The sequence below is a fragment of the Sciurus carolinensis genome, chromosome 11 (genome assembly GCF_902686445.1).
Source record: "Sciurus carolinensis chromosome 11, mSciCar1.2, whole genome shotgun sequence".
In the NCBI taxonomy this organism is placed as follows: domain Eukaryota; kingdom Metazoa; phylum Chordata; class Mammalia; order Rodentia; family Sciuridae; genus Sciurus; species Sciurus carolinensis.
This window is the reverse complement of record NC_062223.1, coordinates 111798918-111821754: the sequence shown is the minus strand read 5'-3', so window position 1 is coordinate 111821754 and position 22837 is coordinate 111798918. Positions and strand designations below refer to the sequence as shown.

Genomic DNA, 22837 nt, shown 5'->3' with positions numbered 1-22837 from the left:
TTCCAAGGCTGGTAGTGCAAGTGAGGAGATAATAGGTTTTGAAGAGCCACCCTAAGCCATAGTTAAAGGGGTTGGAAGAACCATCAAAGTCTTAGCTTAAGGCATAGAATTTGGAGTTGAGAAAGATAAATAACAAAACAGCTTTATTGCTTATACTTGACCAAGAAAAGATAAACATGAAAAAAAAAAAAAAAAACAGGCAAAATATGTATTCCTTGGGAAAGAGATAAGCCTGCTAGTATGGTAGGAGGGAAAGGTCAAGACCCAAAGAGCCAACTTCCTGGAGGTGCCTTATTCCACTGGCTCATTTTCCCAAACCTGTGTGCTTGCAGTCAGTACTTAAGAGCACAAAACAATGCTAAAAAATACACACTAAAAACTCCTTCTAGCAAAGATTTCAGTTGCTCCAAGAAGGTTAAGAGGTAGTAATTAAAGACTCTTCTTCCCCCCTGTTAGGTTTCCACTTATGCCAAGGATAAAAATATATACCATGGAACACTGACAACTGAGTACCAAAGTATTAGTATTTCAAATAAATATCCCAAAAAGTAGCACCCACTCATAATCAAAGGATAGGGCACCTCTGGCCAACCATGTATTTTAAAACCAAGCATTTATTAGAAATTGTTCCATAAAGAGAACTAATTTTAGTAGTTAGAACTATAAAATACCACTTCATGGAATGTCATCATAGTTGTATTCTATTGCTGGTGTCTTAAATTGTCATGCTACCATGAAGTATTTCTCTATTACACATGGGGAAAGGCCAGGGAGATTAACTTAAGCTGCTCTACAACTTACAACCAATTAATGGCAGAACTAAGACCAAAAGTCTTGAGTTTTTAAGATTTTTACTTAGCTCATAAAGTGACAATAAGGAAGAAAATAACAAGCCACTTGACCTTTTCTCCCATAATGAAAAATTCATCTGTGTTCTGCCAGCCTTCTTTCAGTGATATTTTGGTTTCTGAAGAAATAACATAGTAGGGATCACAGTATGGCAAAGAGAAATGTATGTGGTCTCTACTTGGTGCTTTAACTCAAAGGCAGACTGGGAAGAAGTAGTTATGTCCCTGAGAAGCCTGTTTCATTTTGGAACTGATTCAACTTAGTTTCAGGGAAAATCTAAAATTCATTACTAGAATTAGAAATGAACAAGGAAGACAAAAGGGCTGGGAGTACAGCTCAGTGGTAGAGTGCTTGCCTAGCATGCGCAAGACCTCGAGAACAATCCCCAGACTGGGGGTGGGGAGGGAAAGGAAGACAACATTTAGACATTTAGATGGCTGTTGCTACCCTGAATCACTTTCAGAGCAATATTATCATAACTAATTCCTAATTCTTCCCATTTAGTAGATATTATGACAACTGAAGAAATAACTTTGAACACAAGTCTTTAGGCAATATACAGCAATGGAACTAGAAAACCATTTACTATCCAGTTACCGTGTGTTAGGGGTATATAATTATAGCTATAGATCCTGTCCAGCAGGGAAATTTGATTAAGAAAACCCTAGACTCTTTTTTAATAACAGTTGTCTTTGGATCTTGACATGAAACAGTTTGTTCTTAAGCCCATTTTCTCATTAAATAAACTAGACCACACTTGTGGGGTCAAAAAACCCAAGGATCAAAAAGCACCAAGGCTGAAGACAAATCAGTTTAAGGATACCTGCTATATAAACAGAACATAGTGTTTGCTTTATCAAACCACTCTACTTAACACTGCTTTCCAATCAATCCTTGATCTCAGCCCTCAATTTCTCCAACTTCAACATTCCAATTGGTGTACCCAGGTCATTATTGGATTCAGCTTTCTGGGTTCTTTAATTTGCTATATATGTCCTCTACACTAAATGTGATTAATTGCAAAAAATAATCTCTTCAAGAAACCTTCATAACAAAATACCAGATTCCCTATTAACAAGAAAAGGGGATCAAGTTTAACAGGCCAAACAGAAGACTGGAGTCTGTCAAAACATAGATGGCACAAGACAGCTCTGACCTCAGACCCCTGTGCTGAAGGAGTCACTGGCAAAACTCCAAGGTGAAAGAGCTGTAAATAACCAGAGTCAAATGGGAAATGAGAATGTTTCCCATTTAGTCATCCTCTGAGCTCTCAGCAGACCTTTCATCTGTAGCCACTTTCCAATTTGTGCGTTTGTTTGTCCTCTCCTGCATTTCATTGTTAGCTACAGGGATATGGACATTTTTATCTCTCTTTTTCCTTTTGGTTTTCTCAGTGTCTCTTTCCTCACTCTCCTCAGAACTGCTGGATGCTGAATCATCTGACTGGGAAGTGTCACTTTCTGCCCCTACAAATAAAGCAGATTTTTTGAGAGACTTTTTCCTAGATTTTTTCTTGCGCTTATGTGGTTGTTTCCTTTTCCTGGTACTAGAAGCCCCAGTTTCTTCAGAGAACTCGCTTGAGGAATCTGCTGTTACATCTGTGGCTTCCTTCTTGCTTTTCTTCTGTTTTTTGTGTGATCTTTTTTTCTGCTTCTTTTTATGAGATTTCTTTGACTTCTTATGTTTGCGGGATTCGTGAGTAGATGATTTTACCTGGGGAGATGTTTTTTTCCCATTGGTAATATCTTGCTGATCACTACTAATAAAAAAGTATAAAAAAAAATTTATGTAGAAAAGGTATACTTAAACATTTTAATATTCTGCATTCTAGACAAGAAATTGTTAACATTTGATTTTAAATCAGAACTTTGACCGAAGGGTCACTGTGAGACATACTTCACTGAGTATTTGTTTCTTTCAAATGAAGATAAAAATTTTAATCTACCATACTGAATTATTGTATAGAACACTTAAAACACCAGTCTCGCCTTATCCATTTCATTTTCTGTGGTTTGTTATCCATGGCCAATCACAAGGCAAAAATACTAAATGGAAAATTCCAGAAATAAATAATTCATAAGTTTTCAATTGCATGCCATTCTGAGTAGCATGATGAAATTTCTCACAGTCCCTCTTTGTCCCACCTGGTATATGAATCACCCTTAGTCCAGCTACCCAACCCTTAGTCATTTAGAAGCCATGCCAGTTATCAGATCTACTATCATGGTACAGCAGTGCTTATGTTCAAATAAACCTTATTTTTCTTAACAATGACCCCAAAGCACAGAAGTAGGGATGCTGGCAATTCAGATATACCAAAGAGAAACCATAAAATGCTTCCTTTAAGTGAAAAGATCGAATTTTTTCGTAGGTATGTATTATGCACAGAAAAAAAAGAGTATAAGGTTTAGGATTCAGTACTATGAGATTTCAGGCATCCACTACAGGTCTTGAAACATACCTGCCATACCTAAGGGGAGGACTACTATATATAAAAACCAAAGGGTTTACAAACATGCCAAATATCAATCAAAAACAGGCACAATAGGGATTGCCTCCCAACTAAATCTTTTTTATTTTTTTTTCCTTTTCTTTTTGATTGTGGGGCAGGAAATAGGAACTTTCTATGTTGACCAGGCTGGCCTCAAACTCCAAGAGTCAACTGATCATACTACCTCAAACATCAGAATAGCTAGGACTACAAGCATGCACCAACACACCCAGTTCTAGCTACATTTTCAGTGACAAATATAAAAAAAAAAATTGGGAAGGCAATTTATAGTGTAGACTTTTTATACCACCTTAGTTTCCAACTTTTTTTTCCCCCAGTAAACCTAATTACCTTACCTGTCTGTTTCAAACTCTTCAGGGTACAACTCTTTATAACCACTGTGACCCCATCTGTAAGGTGACACATTATACCTATTGTTAAAGCAATGCATACATTTTTGGAAATTAAAATTAGAAAGATTTACTAGTGCCATGTATTCACATACATACACATGGAAAGAAAATAGAGACATAGTACAGCCATGTCCATAGTATAGCTAACAGTTACATTTTCTGTACTGTAGCTATCATTTCAGACAAAGGATTCCTCTGTCCATTTGTAAAAAACTATCCATTCTTCTTTAAGATACTGCTCTTTAGGTGTGAAGCACTTTTCCAAAAATAATGCCATCTACATTGGGACAATTATTTTCTTAAATAACAGTAATTTTAAAATATTTATTGAAATATAATTCACATACCAAGAAATTTGAACTTTAAAGTGTGGCATCTCTAGCCCATATCAACCATTAATCTGCTTTCTATCTCTATTCTTTTGTCTATCTTGGACATATCACATAAAAATAAATCACATGTCACCTTTTGTGTCTTGCTTCTTTCATCTTGCATAAGATTTAAGGTTCATCTACGTTGTAGCACCTATCAGTAATTCATTCCTTTTACTGCCAAATAATATTCACTTATACAGTTATCCCACATTTTGTTTATCCATTCATCTGTAAACATTTGGGATTTTACTTTTTGGCTGTTATGAATAAAGCTGATATATAAAGCTGTAGCCAAGGTTTTTTTTGGATCACTAATTCTCAAGTACGTGTTCTCAGGCCAAATACTATTAAAGAGCACAAAAAATTTAATCACAAACCTGTCTGGCATGTTAGCTTCATAATCATATAGCTTCTTGTTCCAGGATTTAGCCTTCAGAAAATCATCTTCCAGGGTCCCAGCAATTTCATTCTTTGGCCTCCAGTAGTCTCTCTGACTTTCTTCATCAAAACCATCACTACGCATTCGACTATAGAAGAAAACAGAAATTTAAGATTTCAAAACAATCTATAAAGTTACTTTATGGGGCATCATGCATAAAACACATAGAACAGGCTAGGAAAAAGAAAACCAACCAAATATTGTTTATTAAAAGAGAAAAATAATGTATTAGAAAGTATCTGTTCCTTTCTGCTATAGTTTGATCTACAATGTCCTCCAGAGACCTATGTGTTAAGGCTCTGGAACCCAGAGTGACACTACTGAGAGGTAATAGAACCTTTAAGAGATGAGGCCTAGCAGGAGATCTTTAGGTCAAGGAGACTAAGGGAATCAGCCCTTCCTTGTTCTCTCCTTTTTGCTTCCTGCTCATGGAGTGAGCAACTTTGCTATACTATGCACTCTGAATATGACAAGCTGCCTTGTCACAGGCACAAAGCAATGGGGCCAATCTGTCATGAAACCTCCAAAACTTAAGCCAAAATAAACCTTTTCTCTTTATAAATGAACCATCTCAGGTATGTTGTTCTTGTGACAAAAAGCTAACACAACTCTATTTGTAAAGGCCAACAACAACAAATCTGTCAATATCCCTCCTACTGTAGAGTATAGATGAAGTCATCTTTGGACATACTGTAGCTCACTCACTATTACTCCAGTAGGAGGGTGTGCAAAGTGAGAAGCACAGCAAAATCACAGCTGGGGACATTTTACCCATTTTACCCTCCCCTGCAAACCAGCAACTTGCTGGAATAAGGCCATAGTAACAGCAGGAATAAGGACTAATCCATGGAAACGTTGGGGTAGGAAAAAAAGTTGAAAACCACTGATCTAGGCTCTGCTTACAATGTCCACTAACCAGCCACTAAGCCAGCCCATCAGTTATTAAAAATGTTTAGGGGTCTCCTACATGCCAAGCACTACTGTTCTAGCAGGTAGGAATGTAACAGCCCCTAAAAGATCATGTTTTAAAATTTATTCACTTTTAGTTGCGGCAACTTTGGAGGCTGAGACAGGAGGATCTCAACTTAGCAAGGTCCTAAGCAATTTTGTGAGACCCTGTCCCAAAATAAAAAAGGGCTGGGAATGTAGCTCAGTGATAATAGGTCCCTGGGTTCAAACCCCAGTACGAAAGGAAAGGAAAGGGAAGGAAAGGGAAGGAAAGGGAAGGAAAGGGAAGGAAAGGGAAGGAAGGAAGGAAGGAAGGAAGGAAACAGAAAAGATTTATTCATTCACCATGACAGAAATTAGGAGAGTCTACTCCAAGAGAAATTGTTTTATTTCTGGATTGCCACTTGGAATTAACCAGTACAAAATAAAATCATTACCTGTACTAACTCTACTTCCAAATTCTCAAAGGACCACCTTCAGAAAGGAAAAAATAACTCTGAGAGATATTTATTTATATTGAGACTGCCTTTTTACCATGTACATCCTAAATACTTCTTACCTGAAGCTACTCACACATAGGCAATCATACACAAAAGTCCAAATACTCCGTAGGCATAATCACTCTCCTTAAATATCTCATTATTAACCATTAATTTCCCAAAGCTTTTAGAAATCAGAATTATGACTTTATATTCATTTCCCATACACATAGCTCCTACAGTTATAGGCATGAGGTCTAAGAGATGTTCCAAGTTCCTCAGACATTCCTGTACTCCCACAGGTAAAAGAAAACTGAACTTGCATAATCCTTCATATTTACACTCAAATTATTACAAAGGAAATGTGAAAAGCTATTGACCTGGCAAAGACAGTGAGTAGATGGAGCAAAGAAAAGACTTCAAGAATGAAAAGTTAAAGGAAAATGGAGTGATTGATTAGTTAAGTGACCAAAAGATTCCAATAGAAAATTTTAAGTTTAAAAACTATTAGGTAAAGTCAGAATCTACAACCCTAAATATTTACAATTGTCCACAGCAGAATTTTTAAAGTTTTCCATTGCCAGTTAGTACAGCTGAACACAGTGGCACATGACTCTAACCCCTGTGATTCAGGAGGCTGAGGCAAAAAGATCAAAAGTTTGAGATCAGCCTTGGCAATTTAGTGAGACCCTTCTCAAAATAAAAGATAAAAAGGGTTAGGGATTTGGTTCAGAGGTAGAATGCCCACTGATGTGCTTCAAGTCCCAGTACCACAAAAATAAATTTGAATAAATTAAATTAAATGGGCTGGAATCCCAGAAATTCAAGGGACGGAGACAGGAGGATTTCAAGTCCAAGGCTAACCTTGGCAACTTAGTGAGACCCTGTCTCAAAAGAAAAAAAAACAAGGCTGGGAATGTAGTTCAGTGTTAAGAGTAAGTACTAGCATGTGTGAGGCCCTGGGTTCAATCCCCAGCACTGCAAAAAAAAAAAAAAAAAAAAAAAAAAAAAAAACGGCAAATAAAGACTCTGACCATATGGATCAAAGCCATTATCTTTATGCTTTGGTCTGGATTTGTGAAAAAGGGAAGGCTTAATATAAGTCACACAAATGAATTTATCTATCCTTAACACATCAAAATATTTTTAAGTAAAAGTTGATGATTGCTAAGAAAATGAGAATAATTTTGATTCTCAGAGCTGCAACTTCACCTTGAACTGCTGGGTAACATTTTCCTTTTGGTCCCCTGGTAAGCATCCTCCATCTGTTTCTCTAGTTCTCTTATTTTCCACATATCTGACTCCTCCTGAATCTAGATTTATTTTTAAAAGGAAAGAAACAAAAATAAGTCACTAAAAATAACACTTTATATTGCAGAAAAGTAACTGAAAATACAGTCTGCACTAATTACAGGTTACAGACTGGACTATGATCAGGCACCTAGAAAATAAATTCTGGTTTTTCTAGAAAGTGAGTTAACAGTTTAACAAATAAAATCTCAAATATGTAGAATTCTGCAACAACAGAACTTTTTAACCCCTGCATAAATACACTTACCACCTTATGAATTTTACAATTGTGCTGTAATTAACAAATGATAATCCCATATTTCTAAGATAGAACATAATTTTAACTCCATAATCTCAACTGAATCTTAAGCAACTTTATGAGGAAAACAAGGCAGGTACCATTACATTTTACTGAGAAAAAAACAAAAGCTCAGAGATTTTATCAAAGTAAAAATCCTAAAATTTCTACGCCAAATCTCTTTTCACATTATAAGCAAAAAGTATGGTTGCTAGAGAATTTCCTGGAAAGCAGAGTACAACTGCCCAAAAAACAAGAACACATTTTATTTCTAATTTCTCCCACATAATTATTTTAAACCTGTGCTAGGTTTATCATTTTTAGCTACTACTCTCAAATCTAAGTCCCCCACAAAACTAGAAGTAGGTTAACATAGTAGGTTATGTGTATCAGCATAAATAACAGTTATAACCTCACCAACAATTAAAAACTCAAGTGATCTGACAGAAATATTTATGATCAAACCAGTGGTACAGTTCACTGAAGAACACTAGCAGTCTTGGCCCCTCCTTTTCATGGTATGTGCTTTCCTAGGTGACTTTATCTACTCTTATGACCTCTATCACTTATCTACATATCCATTCTCATTTATGTCCAGACCCAACCTTTCTCCTTTCTTCCAAATTCAAATTTTCAACTGTAAGCCCTGCACCATAATATGGTCAAAACCAAACTAATTACATTTCTCATCATGTGTATCCTTTCATTGTTAATGTTCCCAATTTTCATTAATGGGATCATCATCATCATCTACCCAGCCACACAGATTCCATTCTTATCACTATCATCCCATCAGTCACCAAGATTTTTGGACTGTATCTCCTAAGGTGTTCTTCTAATCCCTACAGTCACTGCTTTCATTCAAACCTTCATCACCTCTCACCTGGAACACTACACTCACTTCCTAAATGATCTCCCTATTGTTTCTCCCCATCTGATTTACTCCCTATCCAGTTAACAAATCATCTTTCTAATATACAAATATGATCAGGTCATGCCCTGCTGAAAATATCTGATGGCTTTTTTTACTGCTTTGAGGAAAAAGTCTAATCTCCAAACATCATGAACTAACACTTATTCGCCATTCACGTCTTATCTTCTAACACTATCCCCTATATTCCCTGTTTTCTAGATGCATACAATTTCATGCACACCCCAAGTGATCAAGTGATTCACACCTTTTTTTATTTTTTATTTTTTTGGTCCTGGGTATTGAACCCAGGGCTTTGCAACATGCTAGGCAAGTACTCTACTACTGAACTATAGTTGCAGCCCACACCTTCTTGTTTCCATAGATGATACTCTGTCCAGAATGATCTTTTATATCTAACAAAATTATACCAAATCATCAAGAACCAGTTAAAATATCAGCAATTCAAAGGACATTCATTCTGTTGAAACTTTTCTAATTTCCCAAGGCAGATTTCATTATTCTTTCTTCAGTGCTCTAAAGCACTTTTTAACTGTTTCTACTGTATAGTACCTATCAAACTGTACTATAATTATCTAATGATTCATGCTGTATTTCCCGACTATGCCAAAATAATGCTTAGTATACTATATGGACTAAGACTTAAGGAATGACCAGGCTGTACCTCCCACCTTATTGTGAGCATCTGTATGCCGGATGACATTCCTCAGGAGGACTTTCCCCAATGGAACCCGGGACATTCTTCAACCTGAAAAGAATAAATAAATAACATTTAATAATCTCCTTGACTGTCTAATCTTTCATTAAATTTTATAAAGAAGTATGAGGTACAGGAAAGATCACTGAACTAGAAGTCAAAGGTCCTGGGAAATAGTTTTTCCTTCACCATTAAAAGAAAAAAAAAAAAAAAAAAAAAAATCTGACCGTAATTAATATAAGGATGAAAGGAGATAATATAAAGTCCTTTAACATTATTTAAGACTGCACAAAATTAAGTGCTTTTATGGGCACATTTTATTTAATCTTCACAACTGTATGCTTTAATGAGGCAAACGGTTGTCCCTCAGTATCCATAGGGGATTGGTTCCAGGACCCCTGGAGATATCAAAATCCAAGGATGCTCAAGTCTCTCATATAAAACGGGACAGTACTTGCATATAGTCTATGAACATCCTTCCATACACTTTAAATCATCTCTAGATTACTTATAATACCTAATACAATGCTATGTATATAGTTGCTAAACTGTATTCTTTATGGAATAATAGCAAGAAAAATATCTGTACAGGTTCGGTACAGAGGCAATTTTTTTTCTCAATATTTTCAATTGGCTGTTGGTTGAACCCGAAAACGCGAAGATGCGGAACAGAGGATACCGAAGGGTCGACTGCATCTCCATTCCTATTTTGTAGATGAAGTTCCCTTAAAAATCCGTAACTTGCCCCAGGCCACATAATCCCAGGCAAACGATGTGTGTCAATGTCCAGTTTAGAAATCAAATCTCGAATCCCAAAATTAGTTTGCGATGAAGCAAATACCTAGATTTGAGAGTGTCAGAAACCACAAAAGTCAACAGTAACAAAAACTGACACCTAAAAACATTAAATGCTTAATTTTTTAATTCAAGGCATTTTATTTCCTATTCTGTATGGAAGTTTCCAAAAACTAGATGACAAAGATATGCACTTGTGCAGCTAGCAGGGGCTTTGTGTAACCACCCCAACGCTCACTCACCCCACGATCCTGAGGAAATCAGGCATCTTGTTAGTGTGAGACGAAGAACCACTCCATTACAAGATCTCCTCCGACCCAGGAAGCCAAGGAGTCAGGGCTCAAAGGCAGCTCTGCAGCTTCACCCGAGTCCTTCGTGAAAACGTAGCCTTCCCACCGGTTATTCTGCCCTCACCCGTGGCCCAGGCCACGGTTGCCTTCCCCCAGCCCAGATCGACAGGCAGATCTCTCTCCCGGACTGAGACCAGAGGGGGCGCCGGCACCGAATCCAGACCGCCGGGTTGACCCGGGCATGCCCCGCTCACGCTCTGCTGGGATAGCCCCCGGAGTTGGGTTTCACTCCCCAGAAAGGATGGAGACTTTCCGGATGGGTACGACCTTCCGTTGGGCCCCAAAAGTGTCTAGGGTGCTTGAAGCGGGGGTTGAGGTTTCCAAGTGGAAAACAGAGAAAATACCCCCATCTTTGTCACCGGGATCCCTGCCCCCCAGTGGCCTTGGAGCTCCCGGTATTCTTCCCTCCAAACACCCGCCCCACACAAATACACACAAACACACCCATACCGTGCGCCGCAGCCTCGCGTGGCGGGGGTGGGGGGGCGGAAGCGGTCTGGGAGAAAAAGGAGGAGGCTTCCCTTCCAGGCCGGAAGTCGTGCTCCCGAGAAATTCTTCCTTCCGATAGGAGACCCAAGACTCCCACTGGGAGACTTTACTGGACACTCTAGGGGCCAACGCCTACAGAAAGGAAGCTGGCGCTTTCTTGGAAGAAAAGTGGGTCGGGTCCTGCTGAAGAGCAAACCCGACACCATAAGGGCTACATTCCGGAACTGGTTGTAAAGAGACCTAGTTTATGGAGCTTCCCGGGCTCAATTAGAAGTTGTACAGTCTGGTTACCCCAGTAACAGGCGTCGCGGTTTGTCTAGGACCCGAGAGAAGAGGTGGGTTTCCAAGCTTTTGGAATGATTGTTTGTTGGTTTGGTTGTCTATTTAGTGTAACCCTAATGTAGTATTCAAAGACTCTAGGCCTCCTCTTTTCCTCACTCTGTGGACGCTGTGAGATGCCTCTCTAGTAGGAAAGGAGTAGGAAGACCACGGTTATCTCAAGAGAGAGAAATATTATTACTCTTATGTAATGTTTACCAGGTGTTCCAGCTTTTCTATATTGAGGCTAATTACTTAATCCTGATAATAATTGTATGAGATAGTTGTTATCTTCCGAGTAGAACAGAGACACATATTAACATTTCTTGTTCAAGGTCACGCAGCTAGCAGGAGATAGAAATAAGATTAGAATCTAGGCATACTGGCTCCAGAGTCCTTGATCTTAACTACTAAACTACACTGAGGATTAAGAAGGTCTCATGTGACCCTCAACCCGTACACAAACTTGTCTATTTCAGGACTGAGGAGGCACCAGTCAACCCATATTCAGGTGTTGGAAACACCTGGATCCCCAGGAAACCCAGACAAGATGACTGCTGTGCTCCCTCAGGGTTTGTGAAGGTTTAGGTAGAGGTAAGGCCTTATATGAGAGGTCAACTTGAGAATTGAGGAAGGGGTGTTAGATAATTACAGAATAAGGAAAAGATAAAGTGGTACTGATGCAGGTGTTAAGGTTAGCTAACCTTAACTTGATTTAAATAATTCCTGATGTGTTCACCCTCCTTTAAATAAAACTAAGCCAATGGTTACACAGTTTTTTCTTTAACTTATATCTTTCCACAGGCTTCAGAGGCCTATTTTACTATCAATCATGAAGACATCCTCATCCTCAAAACGTCTACTCACCCAGCTTACTCAGTTCTGGACCCTCCTAGATGATCTGGCTGAAAATAACCCCGAGAGCTATAAAAACTTTATTCAACAAGAACTGAATGAGGGAAAACAGCTCTATGCTGGCCCAGAACCACAGTTCTGTATACAGACCAGGATCCTGGTATGTATGTAGAGTTAGTGCTAGGAATGGGGAGGTCTTGAATGAATGATCCTGGAATAACCAGAGAATGAATACCTTACCTTTAGCTATTATTTTTTCACACAAGAAAACTTGATGGAAACTGCCTCTCTAAATAGAAAATGAAACAGTGTGAAAGATTGGGTTGAAGGAGTAAGAATGGGAAATTAATACCTGATATGTTTTGGAAATCTCAAAATGAGTCACTTTTTTTCTTCTAGAAGGAAAAGTGATGTAGTGATTTAATACAGAATCATGAAGTTGAATCTTATTCAAATAAAGAGATTATTTCATTTAAGAAATAATAAAGTAAAACAGAGTCAAATACACCTAAATCAACTGCTTAAATTCCCCCTTCTGTCAAGTGTTTTTGGGAGAGAACAGCAGCTCAATTCATGCTGAAAAGCCAATAGCTTTGGGGAAATCAAGTATAATTTATCAAATATGGTTTTAATACATAGAATAACTTAGTGTGTAAAATTCTCCCTCCTCCAGCTCTGTGATGAGTTGCTTTGAGGATATTATCAAAACCTAGTTTAAGAAAAGTAGATTTTTAAAGTTTTGAGACATCAAAATTATTTGCTTTCCAGAAACCAAAAGAAAAAATGCTTTTTATCAACCTTTGTCAGTGGAAAAGGATACCTGCTCCCGAATCAATCACTCATCCAGTACCTCTAAGTGTTGGCAGACCAGAAGATATCTCCGAGACATCAGGTATAAGGAGTTAAAGGAGAGAAAACACATTTTAAAAATTTTACTGAAGGGGCTGGGGATATAGCTCAGTTCATAGAGTGCTTGCCTGTCAATACAAGACCCGGGGTTCAATCCCCAGCACTATAAAAATAATAATAATAATAATAATTTATTGGAAATAAGCATGGACCAAAGTTTACTTGATAGAAGCATTTCAAGTAAAATATTTTATTTGGTGGTAATATAATTGATGACAAATGAATGTAGCTTCATGCAAATTTAACTGTTCAAATTTCCTAATAATATGAACCACTTTTAACCCATATGAAGATGCTAAGCAATGCCTTAAGGAATTTTGTGTATATAGTGCCATTATGATTGCCTCTGAAAAACACAGACTTTATCAGGAATATGGTTCAATATATAACCTGACAATATCATGAGAAAGAACTTGCCTTCACTTTATACCCTCTTAATTACACACAGATACTTACACAGTCATCGATGTTGCCTACAATCCTGATATTCTCCAGGCAGCAGAAAAGGACCAAGTGAAAAAAGATCAGTTAATAAAGATGACTATGAAATGTGTTGAAGAACAACTCCAATTCACTCTCTCACACTCTTACCATATTACCAAATTTAGAATAAAAGGAAGCATTCAAAGAACAAAACAAAATCTAATGGGAATGCAGGCTGAATTCACAGAGAGAATGAGAAAGGGTAAGTTGGTGAATGTAAATCAAAATCTAAACTTTTAAAAAATATATTTTTATTTGTAGGTGGACACAATACCTTTAGTTTATTTATTTATTTTTACTGAACCCAGTGCCTCACATACTGTAGGCAAGAATTCTATCATTGAACCACAACCCTAAACCAAAACCTAAACTTTTGATTTAAGATTTTCTTGCAACCTGTGTATGTTTAGTGGGCTAGAAGTCTTCAAAGATGAAAAACTTAGATACAAAAATATAAAAATCAGATATTAGAAATGTTGAGAGTATCCATGAAGACTTGCTAATTTTTCAACCAAATTTTTTTGGATGCACTTGGGAGCAAACATAGCTCACATGCTTGGCAAGACTTCTACCACTGAGCTACATCCCCAGATTTTTTTTGGCTTAATATTCCTAAACTAATTAAACTGCAGCTTTATCTGCCATCTCAGCTGATACTACATTATCTTGCAGCTCACAACCTTATAGCATTCTGTAATTTTTATCTCTCCTCCCCTTTTTTTCCATAAAGAACATAGTCTTGGACAGATAAGAAGCAGTACTGTGAGCAATCCAGATCACTTTCCTCAGCTGTTACTGCCCAAAGACCAAGTTTCACGCAAAGCGGGACGTTTGATAGAAGAGATATCTAGTACTGAAATACAGGTGGAAATGAAGATACCAGTCTATGAATTAAAAATAGTGAAGGATCATAATGAGAAACCTCTGAAAATTGAATTGAAAGTTGAATTACCTGGTATTAATTCAGTTTCTCTCTGTGATCTTAGTGTTTCTGAGGTAAGTTCAATAGGTAACATAGTAGTAGTCCCTAGGTATCCATGGGAAATTGTTTCCAGGAACTCCTGCAGTTACCTAAATTCAAAGATGCTCAAGTCCCTTATATAAAAATTATATATTTATATAAAATTTGTGACCTTTGGGAGTACCCTATGCACACCTTCCTGTATACTTTCAATCATCCCTAGATTATTTATAAACCTAATACAATGGAAATGCTATGTAAGTAGTTGGGTGTTAGCTTTGTTACTATAACAATTTCCTAAAATAATCCACTTCCAAAGAAAAATGGTTCACATTTTCAAAAGTTCCAGTCCATGATCAGTTGATCCCATTTTCAGACTTGTGGCAAGGTAGCACACTGTGGCAGGAGCATATGACAGAGCAAAACCACTCATCTTATGGCTAGGTAGAGAAAGGGAGAAAGAAGTGCCCAGGGTTCACAGTCTACTTCAGGGGCATTCCTCCAGTGATGTAAAGACCACCCACTAGGCCCTACCTTCTAAAGGTTCCACCACCTTATCTCCACTAGCTGCTTCCCTGGGGAGCAGTAATCCTTCACCATATGAACCTTTGGGGGACGCTTAAGATCCAAATTATAGCAAGTAGTTGAACTGTATTGTTTCAGAAATGAGAAGAAAATAGCCTAATACATGCTTAATTATAGAAGCAGTCATAATTTCCAATGCATTCTGCATTTCCAATCCAAGATAAATTGAATCCATGGATGCAGAACCTTTAGATTCATAGGGTCAGCATTCACTGTTATGCTGTAGTAGTTCCCCTTCAGAATTTCAGGGGCTTATCATTTGCTCAGATTTATCAGATTTACCTACTCTGCTCCATGAGTCTTACACATTCCAAGATCCAAATGAAGTAATTCCCATGAGATATGCCATTATCATGGCAGAGGAAAAATATGGGGCTAAAACTTCCACTCAGACATAGTATGGATCACTTCTGATTGCACTCAATTAGCCAAAATACATCACAAGGCCAAATCGTTCATCAATAAGACTGGGTAATGTATCCTCACAGAAGTCCGTGGCAGGAATGATCCTCTTACCTTACAAAGAGCAGATAATTGAGGACTAGGGGAATAGCTCATTGATAAAGTCTAGCATGCGTGAAGACCTGAGTTCAACCCCCAGCACTACAAAAAAACCGCGAACAAAGTTAAGCTGGGTTACGGTGGTGCACCTGTAATCCCAGCAGCTTGGGAGCCTAAGGCAAGAGGATCACAAGTTCAAAGCCAACCTCAGCAATTTAGTGAGACCTTGTCTCAAAATAAAAAATAAAAATTAAGGGGCTGGAGTTGTGGCTCAGTGGAAGAGAGCTTGCCTAGCATGTGTGAGGCACTGGGTTCAATTCTTGACACCACATATAAATAAATAAAATAAAGGTCCATTGACAACTAAAAAAAATTTTTTTTTTAAATGAAGGCTTGGATGTGACTCCTGGATTCAATCCCTGGTATCAAAAACAAATAAACAAAGGCAGATAACTGAAAACATTCCTATAGTCTATCACTCTACCCTCCTGATTAGATATTTGTTCCTTTGCTCAAGGAAAACACCTCTATTCCCAAACTCTTAAAGTACAGGATTTTGCCATTGTAATCTGTGTTGCTCTTTAATCACAGCCTGAATGACATACAAGTTATTTATTTCCCCAGCCCATCCACCATATAATATGGTAGGGAGAGAGGACAGCCATAATTTACAGTCTAACTTCAGAAATGGAAAAAATGAGACTCCCTAGTGTTACCTGGTGTACAGCAATTCTGAAATCCTAGTAGGCAAACCCTGTGAAGGCCCCTTGTGTGGAAAGTGAAGGATATTCTTGTTTAGGTCCTTTAAGAAGGGTCCCTGATTACCTAGCTCTTCAGTTTCATGACCTTTAGCTCCAGCCACGGGGAGGTTTTTTCCTCCTCCAGTACCCACCTTAGCCATATCTTAAATATTATAGACTATGCCCCTCTTACATGCTGAGCAGCTTTCTCAGCCTGAATCCTGCTTGTGGAGTGTCAGAGGCCCAAAGGGTGTTTAAATTTTTGAAGTCAGTTCCTTTTAGTTCAAGTTGTTTTTGTTTTGCTTCCATTCAATGCATACCCACAATTCTTTAGACATGCCCATATTTCAAAACCTGTCTCTCTAGACTTTATTGCTATCATTTTAGCCAAATGCAAGGATTTACTGAAGTCTACCATAATCCACTCAGAGGTTTTAACAGCAGGCATAAAGACCCGTGATTTAGTCTCTCTAGATTGCCTAAATCAGGCTTTGTTCATTTAAAAAAAAAATTCTCAATTTTAACCTTTATTGGTTGAAAATAAAGTCTTCAATTATTAGAAATTTGGGGCATCTATCTATTCCCTTTCAATTCTACTTGCAAACTGAACAGTTATTTTCTAAACTCATCTTTCTTGTAATATCTTGTGAAATACACAGCATGAGAATGCTGTATTCTTGGTGGGCGCAGTGTGGCACGCCTGTGATCCCAGCGGCTTGGGAAGCTAGGCAGGAGGATCAAGAGTTCAAAACCAGCCTCAGCAAAAGTGAGGCACTAAGCAACTCAGTGAAACCCCTTCTCTAAGTCAAATACAAAATAAGGCCGGGGATGTGGTTGAGTGCCCCTGAATTCAATCCTCAGTACCCTCTCCCACCCCACCGCCAAAAAATAAGAATGGCATATTCTAAAATATTCTTTTAAAATGTGGCCAAAGGCTGGGGATATAGCTTAGTTGGTAAGAGTGCTTACCTTGCATGCTCGAAGCCCTGGGTTCAATCCCCAGCACCGCAAAAAAAATAAATAAATAAAATAAAATGTGGCCAAGCTGGATATTTCAAGAGCAAAAAACCTCCCAATTGATGGAGCTGAAGGTCATGAAAAACAATGGACTGGGGAGCGAGGGACTAAAGAAACCTTCTCAAGGAACCTAACATGCTAGCATTCTACTTCCCCCTTCTTCATCTAAAGCCACCAATTCACTAGGTATATTATTTGTCTTCCAAATGATCATGATAGATTCACTAAGGGCTTTATCACTATGAAACATCTTTTAGGTCCAAGTAAGTTTCCTTGCTATTTGCTGGTTGACCCTTAAAATAATACCACATAATTTAGGATGGCAATACCCTACTTCTCATACTCTTATCAGTTAACATTTGACAAATGGAGCAGCAAAAACCATCTCAAAATGTCAAGAAATTTACACCAGTAATTTTATTGCTCATTGTAAGTTACATGGTAATAAAGTGAGATTCTCTTCTTGTGGAAGTGAATAACTGGGAACAGTTAATCCAACAGCATAAACTTTAACGGGGAAATATTTTTCTATTTTTATCTTTTAATAATCTCTCAATTTATCATTCTTAGGATGATTTACTGATTGAGGTCTCTGAGAAGTATAGATTGCATCTGAATCTTCCAGAATCTGTTAATACTGAAATGACTACTGCAAAATTTATCAAAGAGAAATCTACATTAATGATCATGATGCCACTGGTTTAAAACAGCAGCACTGTTTTGGGATTTTAGTGCTACAGGTCATGTGAATTACAGGTAAAGAGGTAGTGGTTTATCTTAAAAATTAATTACATATTTTCTAAGAGGTCCCTTTGATGGAATGACATTTTCCCTTCAGTTGTTTTATCTATTTTTAACTCACTTTTTCTTCTCAAATAAACTTGTCATCAACCCAGAACTATTAAAAACAGTAAAGCCTTGAGGTACTTACTTTAAAAATAATTGTGTTGACTTCAATAACTTAACTATTACTTGGGAAAATTTTCATTGTCTCCAAGTAACATATAGGACTCTTGGCTTACCGTTTGAAAAATCTTTTGAAATCTCTAGTAAAGTTTTACATAAGGAAAAACTACCAGACTATGCAAAGGTTTTTAATACCAAGATAGGCTGTAGTTAAGTTTGCTTCAGCAATAAAGATACAGGGCCAAATATAATAATACTCAAATCTATCTATGAACTTATGTGCTTCAATTAAATAGCTCTGCCAGGTGTTCATGCCATCCAGTCAGTTCCTTTAACATCAAATATGGACTTGTCCATGGATGGATACAGTGATGCAGTAATGATGTTATTGCACATCATAAGCAAAACAGATCCATCTCTAATTTGAGGGAAAAAGTTGATTTTAGGAAAAGTACCTTTGTCCTATAGAAATGAAGTAATATATTTTCAACTTCCATTCGTCAGATACTACTAATTTAGCAATATGCATATCAAATTTTAAACATCCCTTAATCTTTTCTAGATAAAATGAGTAATTATTAATTATTAGTGTATATTTTAGCATAAGGCTTACAAAGCCTATAAATTTTAAAAACTTTTAACTTTAGAAACTAATGTTGTATGAATAATAGAAATTATTTATGTGTGATGTTAAGCAAATATAATTTTCTTAAACCTGGCCTGGATTTGAATTCAATTAGCAATATAAAAATTTATCTCTGAAAAGTTTGAGTGTCATGATACCCTAAAATTAACAAACCTATTAAACTATCAAAACAATTGGAATGCCTTCACCATATCTTTTCTTCTACAGAAACACAGCCAAAATATATTTTCTAGAAAATCCTCCTAACCACACAGGACTGACTGAATCTCTCCTTTTGCACTGAGTACATAGGTGCTTGTGGCATTACTGTATCTGTGTATTCATTAATAAAATGCATATCAACATCTAATATATTCAATAACAATGTTAAATTTACGTTCGTGGTATTTTCTAAAATATCACTTATATCTTAATGGATTTAATATTAAGAAAAACACATTTGCCTCCTCCTTCCTATAAAAAGCACTGTGTTCCCAGAAGGGGCATTAATAATAAAATGTAGACTGATTTAAATTTGAACCTTATTAAGATTTCTTCTAGAATGAAATTATAGCTAAGTGAAATAAGCCAATCCCAAAAAAAACCAAAGGCCAAATGTTCTGCGATATGTGGATGCTAACATACAATAAAGGGGGTAGGAGGGAAGAATAGAAGTTTATTGGATTTGACAAAAGGGAATGAAGGGAAGGGGGTGACTGGAATAGGAAAGACAGTAGAATGAATTGGACATAACTTCCCTATGTTCATATATGAATGAATACATGACCAGTATAATTCCATATCATGTATAACCACAAGAATGGGAAGTTATACTCCATGTATGTCAGTCAAAATATATTCTACTGTCACATTTAACTAAAAAGAACAAAAAAGATTTCTTCTATTTCATCTCAAAATTAGAAATTTAGAGACCAAAATTTTCTACAGATTTGGTTTTAGGTCCCTTATCAGTAGTGATTATGATTTCCCCATATATTCCAACATATGCATTAATACGTGATGACTTTCCTTTGCAAAATATTCCTATCATCTCTCACACAGGATAGCATAAGCTTACACTTGCATACTTCAGAATTGAGACTAAATTATCAAATAGAGCCATATCTCACTGTCTTTCCATTTGGTAATAAGTTCCATGTCTGAACATAGGCAGCTTCAGTAACTTCTTAAAGAGTTGGATTATATCCTCCTAAACTCAGTCCTTACTTTACCAATTTATCTGTATTGAGAGCTTATATGTATATAGCTGACATTGAATCTTAAATCATTTTTTAAAAATTCCCAACTGATGAAAAATTAGACCAGCACACTGAAAACTAAGTTTAATTTTAAACAATCTAATTTAAACAATCTAATTTAAACCAAAAACCACTTTTTCTAACTTTCTTCTTTCAGTTCTGGCAAGAGAAATATACTGAGTCCAGATTTATGTCATAGTTGAGATTAATTTTTAACTCAGAACAAATTTTTATTATATGGCAACAACTTTTTATTTTTCTTTTAAGGGAACAACAGAGCCATGAGCATTAGCAAAGAATAAATTATCTTTCAAATTTCTTGTTTGAACCAGATTTGGCTCATACTAATTATGGTCCCTTATGATAAACTTGTTCTTTTTGCATAATCTTCAACCTGAAATTACTAAATACTGTGAAAAATCAGAATAATGAATTATTGAATTATTTTCATAATAATATAGCAAGGTGAATGTTTGAGGAATATATAGAGTGTCACTTGTGCACCATGTAATAAATGAACATTCAGAAATAGATTCAACACTGAAACACTTAGAGCAAATTTCAGGGGATAGCTGCACATATTACATATATAAGGAAGCACTGCTCCGTTTATTTTATGTAGTCATAAATAATTCCAAACATTTATTAAAACGTGTCAATTCAATAGAAAGTCTGGAACTGTGATAAAGTTCCCAATTCATTTTTATTGTCCTGGATATCATGTCCTCTTTCCCTCCAAGAGAAAGGCAAAGTATAATAAAATGGAAAAAAAGTATTTAGGCTGATAAGATAGCCATAATTAATTTTTTCTCTCAAACAGGATTTTAGGCTATCTTATTTTACATGAGACAATGCGAAGGTAGAAAAAACTTTTTCATATATCTTTAACTCTTTTTTACTTTATGAAAACAGAAATTACCATTTTGTTTTGGACATCATTTGTATTTCTTTTTTGAGACAGGGTCTCAGTACATTGGCCAGGTTGGCCCCAAACTCCTGGGCTCAAAAGATCCTCCAGCCTCCTGAGTAGCCGGGACAACAAGGGTGGCACCATGCCTGGCTTGGGCATTATTTTTTAGCATTCTAAAAATTCACCAGTGTATCCCTTTTCTTTTCAGACAGGACTTGAAGATAAATGGAGTTTGGCACATATCCAACTTCAGTTACCATATTTTACATATGTACACTTAGTCCATATATATTCCATAGTTATTTCATAGTTTTCCAGTTATTTGAGTAAATTTTGACAACTAAGTTCATTTGTAATCAACTCTCAATCTTAGAAAATTCTACCTCCACAACTTCTTAATGTCTACTAAATTCTATAAGTATGTTCTATAAGCACATCCCAAATAAAAGATTATTTGGAAGTAACTACAGAATTCTACTTTCGGAATTACACATTTAACTTGTTTAAATAAATACCCACATAAATTCTCATTTATACCAAGAAACTGTTCATATCTTTATCATTAAGAGGGGGAAAAATCATTTCATTTAGAGATTCATAGAAAAGAACAACTGGGTGAAGAGGTGTAAAAAAAAAAGTGGACTTTTACAGTTTCAGTTATTTTCCCTGAAGTTCTATGCCCCTCCTGTGAATGATAAACCAAAACCAAGTTCATGTAACAGAAAATTCAAACCAGGGTTGAATTCCAAAATAAAGCTTGATTCAGTTCAAACCTTTCTCCTGAAAGAATTTTCCTGACTTCTCTTTCCCTCACATCTAAGCAATTTTAGTCAAATTTAAAACTTTAAGGTCTTACCCAGGTAACCTTTATATACCTATCTCTAGGGAACCACATTTCTGCCTATTGTATATCTCCTAATGGAAATACTTATCCTCAGGCTAGGCTACATGCCCCATGAATACACAGCTTACAATCTGGTGTTTAATTACCAAATATGTACAATATTTGCATATAACTGGCATTTTAAAAAATTCAGTAATGCCCATTACAAATAACTTATCTAGACAGACTCAAAAATAACTGGTTAACTTTAAAACAACCACCTGTTTAATAACATAAATATCTTGATAAGAATGAACCAATGTGACCTGGGAGAATATAGAAATTCTTGGGTTAATTATAACAACATGGTGATAGGTTTCTCAAGGTACTTTCTAAACTCAGCAAGCCACTGGGCTCCAACTGCTCCATCCACAACTCGATGATCACAGCTGAGTGTAACAGACATCATGCTAGCCACATCAAATCTAGAAAAAGTAAAAATATTATTAATTATTCTGAAAGCAATAAATGAATTTTAGCCAGCAACCACCTACCCCATAATCCCACTCAAGTAATACTATTTTCCACCTACTCTTCATGTCCTCTATATCTATAGTTCATATGAACAGCTTGAAGAAACAGACCAGAGAGACACCTGGGAACAAATTATACTGCATGAGCTATATCCTGTCCTCTGCCTGTTTTTATACAGAGGGTTGTGGGTTTTTTAAAAATTATTTCATGTATTATTTATGTCTCCTTTCATACTACAAGAGTAAGATATTTGCAACAAAATCCAAATGGCTCAGAAATCGTAACATACTTACTATGTGACTCTTCTGTGAACTCTCACCTAGAGTAAATCTCTGTTGATTCTTCCCATCAACAGAACCCCATTTTAACTTTTTTATTTTTTAATTTAATTTTGGGGAGGTACTGGGGTTTGAACTCAGGGGTACTCAATCACTGATCCACATCCCCAGTCCTATTTTGTATTTATTTATTTATTTTTTATTTTTTATTTTTTTGCAGTACTGGGGATTGAACCCAGGGCCTTGTGCTTGCAAGACGAGCACTCTACCAACTGAGCTATCTCCCCAGC

At 36.6% G+C, this 22837-nt stretch overlaps 3 protein-coding genes across 10 annotated transcripts in view; 1 reads left to right on the top strand and 2 right to left on the bottom strand.

Annotated features, from left to right (window-relative positions):
* Positions 1-128: 128 nt before the first annotated feature.
* On the bottom strand, positions 129-11178 carry Nkapd1 (NKAP domain containing 1). 5 transcript variants are annotated; one of them, XM_047517505.1, is made up of 6 exons: positions 10805-11178; positions 9184-9260; positions 7206-7306; positions 4505-4654; positions 3697-3750; positions 129-2608 (listed from the first exon to the last, which is right to left on the bottom strand). In XM_047517505.1, the coding sequence occupies exons 2-6, from the start codon at positions 9250-9252 to the stop codon at positions 2101-2103; spliced, it is 882 nt and encodes a 293-aa protein (XP_047373461.1). In that variant the 5' UTR covers positions 9253-9260; positions 10805-11178; the 3' UTR covers positions 129-2100. The 5 variants fall into 5 exon arrangements, with proteins under 5 accessions (XP_047373461.1, XP_047373464.1, XP_047373460.1 ...); XM_047517508.1 differs by lacking the exon at positions 10805-11178 and adding an exon at positions 10247-10798 and having other exon boundaries at positions 9177-9260; XM_047517504.1 differs by lacking the exon at positions 10805-11178 and adding an exon at positions 10247-10798.
* Positions 10909-22837, top strand: part of Pih1d2 (PIH1 domain containing 2) — a 29538-nt gene continuing 17609 nt past the window's right edge. For 2 of the 4 annotated variants that reach the window (XM_047517499.1, XM_047517503.1), the window contains exons 1-5: positions 10909-11178; positions 11966-12176; positions 12785-12908; positions 13374-13610; positions 14139-14404. In XM_047517499.1, coding sequence (XP_047373455.1) covers positions 11994-12176; positions 12785-12908; positions 13374-13610; positions 14139-14404 — 810 coding nt within the window. In that variant the 5' untranslated portion in view covers positions 10909-11178; positions 11966-11993. Of the gene's footprint in view, positions 11179-11640; positions 11756-11965; positions 12177-12784; positions 12909-13373; positions 13611-14138; positions 14405-17782; positions 19375-22837 lie in introns of those variants that run through there. The other 2 variants (XM_047517500.1, XM_047517502.1) reach the window with 2 other exon arrangements.
* Positions 22001-22837, bottom strand: part of Dlat (dihydrolipoamide S-acetyltransferase) — a 35365-nt gene continuing 34528 nt past the window's right edge. Inside the window, exon 14 of the mRNA XM_047517498.1 lies at positions 22001-22220. Within this exon, the coding sequence (XP_047373454.1) occupies positions 22091-22220 (130 nt within the window). The 3' untranslated portion in view covers positions 22001-22090. The remainder of the gene's footprint in view (positions 22221-22837) is intronic.

Coding starts and splice junctions, on each gene's coding strand:
- Nkapd1 (XM_047517505.1), bottom strand. CDS start 9,252: ATGTCCCGGGTTCCATTGGGGAAAGTCCTCCTGAGGAATGTCATCCGG. Junction 4,655..7,205: donor ATGTTACCCAGCAGTTCAAG/GTGAAGTTGCAG, acceptor TTTCTTCTATAG/TCGAATGCGTAGTGATGGTT. Junction 3,751..4,504: donor GAAGCTAACATGCCAGACAG/GTTTGTGATTAA, acceptor GTCACCTTACAG/ATGGGGTCACAGTGGTTATA.